Source organism: Nelumbo lutea, chromosome 1 (genome assembly GCF_056320005.1).
Source record: "Nelumbo lutea isolate HS-2025 chromosome 1, American lotus-T2T, whole genome shotgun sequence".
Taxonomy (NCBI): Eukaryota; Viridiplantae; Streptophyta; class Magnoliopsida; order Proteales; family Nelumbonaceae; genus Nelumbo; species Nelumbo lutea.
The window spans coordinates 119,216,223-119,223,539 of NC_142684.1; the positions used below are offsets into that span (position 1 = coordinate 119,216,223).

Below are 7,317 nucleotides of genomic sequence, written 5' to 3' on the forward strand. Positions count from 1 at the left end.
CAATCATCGAGGAGGTGTCGCTACTACTCCCTCCCACTACTCGAGTCTTCAAACACATGTTATCTCCTCTTTCTCCAACGTGCTTGCTCATATACCCTTCGATGGTTGGATGGACCCCAGGTCCCAGGAGGATCACCACCATTCAATCCATAAATAATTCTTTGATGGTCGTCCTTGTTTTTGCAAACTTGGCATGGGCCGCGAAGCAACATCATCCTGTTACGTGGCAGAGGGCAAGTCCTCGGCTTTATAAACTAAAAAAAATAACCAACTCCAACGCTCCATACTCGATGCTCACAGCATATAGGTGGCCTCCCTCCGTCGGTCGCTTTCGCTTGCCGCTGATCTCATCCGCTCACGGAGTTCCCAAATGATTCCCCATTCACCCGTAAGTCTTCGAAATATAACCAGTGGCAGCGGCAGAAAATTCGTCTTCCACTACTCTGCTCTGGCTATCTTATCTGCAACAGATATTTCAGGTCTCTTCTCTCTCTCTCTCTCTCTCTCTCTCACTGTATCTCTGGAGTTCTCAAACTCTGCATCTTGTTGATTTCAATGATGGAGGTCAGCTGAACAGATATTTCAGGCCTCCCCATCTCTCACTCTCACACACATAAAAGACCATTTAGTCCGGCTTAACGTATCCACGGTTGAATATTCCGTCCGATTTCTTCTCTGTTTGGTTTTGTTTAGAAAGGTCTCTTTCAGAGCTGAAGTTCGGTCCTTTCTAAGTTCTAATACATGGGCTTTCTCGTTTCTACTGTCGAGGATAACTCCTGCCACTTACTGTTTGGGTTTGACGGATGTTAAGAGTTTGTTGATTTGTTTATTCTATTTTTCAAAATAAATGATACAATTGTGTTTTCACATATTAGAAATCCCTTGCTCTTCCAATTTTGAATTCATTCATTGAATTTTAGCTCTTATGTGAAAATACCATTTACCTATTGTTCTGTCCAGAAAAGAAAGAAACAGGAGATTTTCAGTTACCCATTATTCTCCGACATGAGTTGTTTTGTTTTCTTTGTTATTTCAACAAAACTGTATACCGCAAGTAATTTGAAAACCATTATTCTCTTAAAAATAAAATGTACAAAACATGTTTTTGGTTGTCTGGTGTATTACCTTCTTCCAAAGATTAAACTAGAAATTCATTCTTGAAATTTTTTTATGTTTCTTAAGTCATACAAATATTCAGGTAGAGGTTCCGGCAGCATAGGCTTTTTTTTTTCAATTTATCTATTTATTCGTTATACCGAGGTCTATTTATATGCGGGTTGATATGATGAATAGGAGCTTTCATGGCAGCACTTGTAGGAGGGTCTATAGGAGATTTTGGTGTCTTGTACAACACATTGAATGGTAGCCTACATCAGCCTTGTGTAAATGAAAACTGGTTTTTATTTCCATAAGTGATTTTTTCCTTGATTTCAGAAACAGGGTTATTTTCTGAGTCAATGAAAAAGTCTCACTTTTTTATGAGAAAACAGGGCCGCAAATGGATTGGATCGAATTGTATATGCGTAGATCTAAATTTAATTGATTAATTTTCTAATTTGAATTTGATCTTGTTGAATATCATTAATAAATTAATATTAAATTATAAGAATATTATATGACATAAATAATTTAAACTAAAAATGACTATGATTTTGTATATCGTGAACAAAATAACTTGAATATAACTTTTCTGAGGCTTGAACACATGATTCGTTTAAACATACAAAAATAAAACCAACATTACTGATAACACAAGCATAAATTTAAATGTTCAAAAATCATTGGATGAGATTGAGGTAAATCCATATTCAATCCAATTACAAACAAATTGAATTTGGGTTTCCTTAATCAGATTGGATCTGAATTCAATTTCAGCCAATTAAATACTGTTTGCAACTTTAGGAGAAAATACATGTCCAAGAACATGTGTTTTTTTCCTGCTGGTATTCACTCTTTAATGCCCTGTTTATTTATTTTGTTCCTCAAAACTCTGGTCCTGGTACTAGACATTGTTGATGTTCATGTATTCTCTAAACTACCCCTGAAGAAGAATAGATGAAGGCTTTACTATCATTATCTAGTTTTCTTGTTTGTGTTCAGGTCTGAGGTTTGCATTTCACAACTCTATAATAAACCAGATTCACTATGAGCGAACTTTTGTTTTAGTTTATTACAATTTCCTATTCTAGTTAGGTAATATAGATAATTTCTTGGTATACATGTTTTACATTATCAAGGGAGTTCCTTTTTTACTTTCCTATTTATTCGGTTTTCATGTTATTTTTGTTTATTTGAAAGAGCATTTTTATACTTTCTAATTAGTTAATTTTAATTGGAATTCTTCTTCTTTAAAGTGGCCTATTTACTACACTAAACCTCTCCCAATAACTATTATGAACCAGCTTGAAATTGGCTTGGAAAAAAACGAATTTCCATTACAGAGTGGCAACTAGTAATTTAGTTAACTATGGGCTTTTTATATGAACTTCAGACACATATTCCATCCATGGAGAAATATAAGGTGCTATCATTTCCCTTTCATCAATACAAAAGGAAGTAAAGGGTTGCTGGAGCCAAATAGTTTTCCTATTTACTTATTATTTTTTATTATAATCCAAAATGCATATTTAAGAACTTCGAGTTAGTAAACAGAATTTTTTTTCTGCTCCCTGCATATAATCTAATATAGTGGCATTGTTTTTTGAAGCCTGGATTTCGATCGCTGCCTGCTCAGCTGCATTGTTTGAGGTAACTACTGACATTACAGGGGATTGTTTAGACTTGGAACTATTTTAGATATTCCAATTCATCATGTCAGACCATGTTGTACAGACAATTCATGATAGTGATGCAAGAGTTACAAAATCAATGCATCCTTACCAATCCATCTGGATGGCCCATTGGATGCAAACAAATTGTGACTCAGCAGTAGAGATTTCTAATCATATCTCTCCTAATGGTGGTAGCAAAGAAGAACGTTGTGACAGTCGGCAGGACCCCATTCATGTTCAAACTTATGAGCCTAACAAGGTCACAAGGTCAGTTGTAGATGAGGGTCCACGCAATATGTTGGAGCACTTAAGTGAATGGAGACACAGACAAAACTTAGAGGTGGAATTTGATATTCCTGAATATGGAAAAGGAGTTGAAGCAGTAAATGAAGCTGAAAGAGCTGTACCAAGGAACAAGACACCAAAGATGAACTTAAGAAGTTGTAAAAATGCAATATCAGGATGCAAATCCTTTCCAATCTTCAATTTCAACCAAATGAAAGAGAGTAGTTTGGATTCAAAGAATGATCCAATTGTCTATGGCAGACACGTATCCAGGTCTCAATTTGATGGAAACACAGGGCAGGTTGCTGCCATGAAGGGCACATGTCAGCCTACTGAAAATACACCTCAAATTTCTGGGCATCTGGTGAATTCTCGTAAGTGTCTTGAAAAGAAAAGTTTGCCTGCTTCAAGGCTGTTTAAGGATGTTGATCTTATGGAGTCAAGATACAATGTTATGCCTTATGGTTTTAAGTCTGGTGGAACACCAGAACAGTCCTTAAGGTGCACAACAAAAGAAACTGATTGGTCAATCCCTGGGTTGTCATCCAAAAAACACCTCGAAAATGCTAAATTTTGTCATGATAGACATGAAAACCCTAACTATGGCAGCTCTTCCACTTCTAAGCTTTTGGCCTGTGGTAATAAGGAGATGGATAACCATCTAAATGATAGAAATTGTGGAAATCATTATATGGTGCCGAGGAATAGAGCATTGCAGATGCATGATCCTTCAACTAGTGGTTTCACTCCCCCAATTTTTATTGGACAACAAAGTAAGATACATAATTTTCCTTGTTCTGAATTTTTAACAAGCTACGGCAGATCTCCCGGAAAAATGAAGTTGGAAGAGTTAAACTATGGATGTAGATCACTAGAAAGAAGGCCAAGGCGTTCTATTCGTGATGTAGAAACTCTGAGAGTTTGCACTACTGTTGGTTCTGTGGAAGGATTGCCCGGTGCTCCTTCCAGGTTTTCTCAGGCAACTCAACATTTGTTGATCACGAAAAAGACTGATGTTAACTTGTCTAAGGGAGGCCAAATTATCAGAGAGTCAATGGTATCCACCAAATTCAAGCAAAATGCCTTTCATGAATTGTTTACATTACCTTTTAGTTTTGGTTTGCATGGTAAGGGAGGAGCAAAGCTTCACTCTTTAGGGAACTCCATTTTCCAACAAAGAAATGGCATTCAGGATGTCAAGACTGATTCACTAGTTTTAAAGAATCAATTATCAGCTGAAACTGATACCATGGACATGGATATTTTTCATGCCAGGTGCTCTCTTCCAGGTCTTTTATCTTTCCAACTTTTACTTGTGGAGTACTGCTCATTAGCATGCATTTCTTCCCTGCTTAATTTCATTTTATTTCAATGTTTTACAGGTGAAGCTTCGCATCCTTCAAAGGTACCTACTAGGTCCTTCCTCTTCTATTTGTTACGGGTGGACCTTGCTGTAATTCAAATTTTAAGTCCTTTAGCCAGTCTGCATCAGAAACACTGAAAATTTTTAAATTTCTTTTGGATCATGGGGCTTAGTTTTGAGTCATTTTACTTTTCTGCTCCTGCATTAAAACTTGTCTTTATTCATTGAATTTCTATATTTATTCTCTTTTTTTTTTGGCTTTTCTATCCTTAACTTTCAGCGCCTGACTTAGCCATGTTTCTCTATACCCTGGGTGGACAAAATTTCCCTTTATGCATGCATATGATGCACTGTTTTACTTTTAATGAGTGCACTCTATTATGACATGGATTTTATATGTACAATATAAGTTGGTTGATTTGAGCAGACCAAGTTCTGAACCATCTCTTTGTCTGGTTTATCACCTACTGAGTTACTCCTAGAATCCCACATATGCAAACATTTTTAATCCCATCCTTCCTAGTTTTTCCATGCATGTCATATCCATCTCAGATTTTGCATAAGAAGTATATCATTTTCTGGACATCTTTCTTTATTGTTTTTCACTTTACTCCCTACAACATTACTGGCCTTCATTGCTATTTTGTTAAATTTCATTCCAGCCTGATTGGTAGTTATTCTGATGAAACAATTTTTCAGATGCAAGTATAACAGAAAATGCATGTATATGAAGATTGGGCTTCTTAACAGACAACCTATCTGATGTTCATTTACATTGAGACCCCCCATTGGGAAATCCTTGGCATGGTCATTCTGTGTCAAAAAGAAATTAGCAAGATTAGACAAATTTTAACCCTCTGATCATCATTTCTGGGGCCTTTTGGAACTTTGGTCATGGTTTTCAAAAGTAAAACTAGTCCAGGAAGCAGAAACTGGAAAGATGTCCTAAATCAGATGCTAAGCTTGTTAAGGAGGACAAGTCCCCTAAATGAAAAGAAAAAAAAGGCCCCAAACTGGTTTCCTGAAAAATGTGTATTCATACATGTTTCCTTATTATATGGCTTCCATACTTTCCTTTTCCTCAGTATTCATATTAATACAATAAAATACATATTTGGATTCAGCTGTTTGAGTTGATATTAATGCACTCTATCCTAAATGGGGCCCACCAAACAGATGGCACCAGTCTGTGAATATAATCCACATATAGGTCATGAAAATCAAACTTGGCATGAAAAGTTCTTGCCAAACTATACATGACAAGATACAAGTACATCTTTTGGTAGAAATATATGGAACATAATAAACATGGCAGTATATGTTGGAATTCATGGACTAAATTTGACTGCTGACTCTTCATGCATATCTAATCTTGTATAAGCAGGATTCATGACCTGTGTGTTTGTGCGTGCACACACGCATTCCATCAACTCATGTGCCTTTGTCCAAGTTACGTATTTATATTATAATTAGCTTTCATGAGCATTGAATAGTATGTAGTACTAATTTGGAAATCGTGACTACCTACCAGTTGCCTGTTCTGCAGGACGTCATGATGGACCAAGCTCAGGAAATGACCGATTCACCGAAAGAAATTGAAAGCATTGAGGCACAAAAAGAGTTATTTGATATAAACCAAGAAGCTACTGTAACTTCAGCTGCAGCAGGTACAATGGCCAACAGAGAGTTGAGCACATCAAGTACGGAGAGTCTGGATGTGGATCACCTTCTTTCCCATGCCAAGCAGCTTGAGGATTCAACCTTCATTCCCCACCAAAACAGCCGTCTAGTCCAGGAGCCTGACAACAGATGGATTAAGCGTCTTAAGCTAAGTGCTTCAGATTCTCCTGCTCGTGGTTACAAGATATCAAAATTGGGAGATGCATCATCCAGTGATAGTAAGTTGCTTGGACCAATTATGATTTACGGGAGAACCAGCTTAGAGCCCGTATTTGGCGAAGTGAACAGGAAGGGGCAGGAGTCAGATAAGGCCATTATGTTATCAGGTAACAGAGGATCTTCTTCGCCAGATTTGGTGAAGGAATATTGGGATCTATCACATTCTTGGCTTCAAAGATGGTGTCGAAATTATGCATTGGCACCATTGGTGAAGCCAAAATCTACCTTGGTTGGAGAAAAAAGCACCAAGGTAACTTCAGAGGAGTTCCAAAGGAAGGAATTTCCAAGTATTGCTGCTATGGCACTAATGGGGAAGACCATGAGTAGCTTCCATCCATGCGAGTTCAGGAAAAAGAGATCTTTTGTACTTTGGAATACATAGAGGCCCAGAGAATACTCTAGAATGCTTATTGCATGGTGGAATATGAACTATTGAAAGTTCCTCCTTGATCTTGTGAAACAAAGAATGGAACTCATCAGGAACTTCCAATTACAGTGGTGAAGGTAGTTGACCATGTGAGGAGAAGAAAATTTGTTTTAGTTATCTAAATGATAAAATCTCGGGCTGGGAAGCGTGAGAATGTAGGTTCAGTCTGAATGTAGTCACTTTATGCAAAAAAACAAAAAAAGTACCCTTATGTTTACTAAATAAAGCAAACTGGAAGTCGAGTGGTGAGGCCTTTGAAGCCCATATACTATATTGGTATGTATTCTGCATGCATTTATTTCCCTTCCTAGTGCTGTCATCTTATTTTGATTTCTTCACCAAGGGGACAGACTCCTCTGCTGGCTCTCCTGCTAATTCATTTATTAACTTAGAATGCTCTTTGACAAGTCTTATTTTTGAGGCTAATATAACCAGATTCGTGTTATCTTGCATGTCAGAGTCAATATGATGCACGAAATATGAAATGTTTATGCTACCTTAGCTCAATCTTAACTGGATTGATTACTCGATTTTTCCTTGACCTGTTTTCCCAGGCTTATGAGTACTAGGAG

General features: G+C 37.1%; 1 protein-coding gene across 3 annotated transcripts; it reads left to right on the forward strand.

Annotated features, from left to right (window-relative positions):
* The first annotated feature begins 213 nt into the window (after positions 1–213).
* On the forward strand, positions 214–7,016 carry LOC148877098 (uncharacterized). Of its 3 annotated transcripts, none has more exons than XM_088981747.1 (4): positions 214–479; positions 2,708–4,345; positions 4,439–4,461; positions 5,966–7,016. In XM_088981747.1, the coding sequence occupies exons 2-4, from the start codon at positions 2,812–2,814 to the stop codon at positions 6,698–6,700; spliced, it is 2,292 nt and encodes a 763-aa protein (XP_088837873.1). In that variant the 5' UTR covers positions 214–479; positions 2,708–2,811; the 3' UTR covers positions 6,701–7,016. The 3 variants fall into 3 exon arrangements, with proteins under 3 accessions (XP_088837873.1, XP_088837857.1, XP_088837866.1); XM_088981731.1 differs by having other exon boundaries at positions 276–479; positions 5,951–7,016; XM_088981740.1 differs by lacking the exon at positions 214–479 and adding an exon at positions 573–586 and having other exon boundaries at positions 5,951–7,016.
* The last annotated feature ends 301 nt before the right edge of the window (positions 7,017–7,317 follow it).

What these genes read in the sequence shown, in the direction of transcription:
- LOC148877098 (XM_088981731.1), top strand. Translation starts at nt 2,812, where the DNA reads ATGTCAGACCATGTTGTACAGACAATTCATGATAGTGATGCAAGAGTT. An exon ending in TGCCAGGTGCTCTCTTCCAG is followed by an intron (nt 4,346 to 4,438) that starts GTCTTTTATCTT and finishes AATGTTTTACAG; the next exon opens with GTGAAGCTTCGCATCCTTCA. An exon ending in AAGCTTCGCATCCTTCAAAG is followed by an intron (nt 4,462 to 5,950) that starts GTACCTACTAGG and finishes ACTACCTACCAG; the next exon opens with TTGCCTGTTCTGCAGGACGT.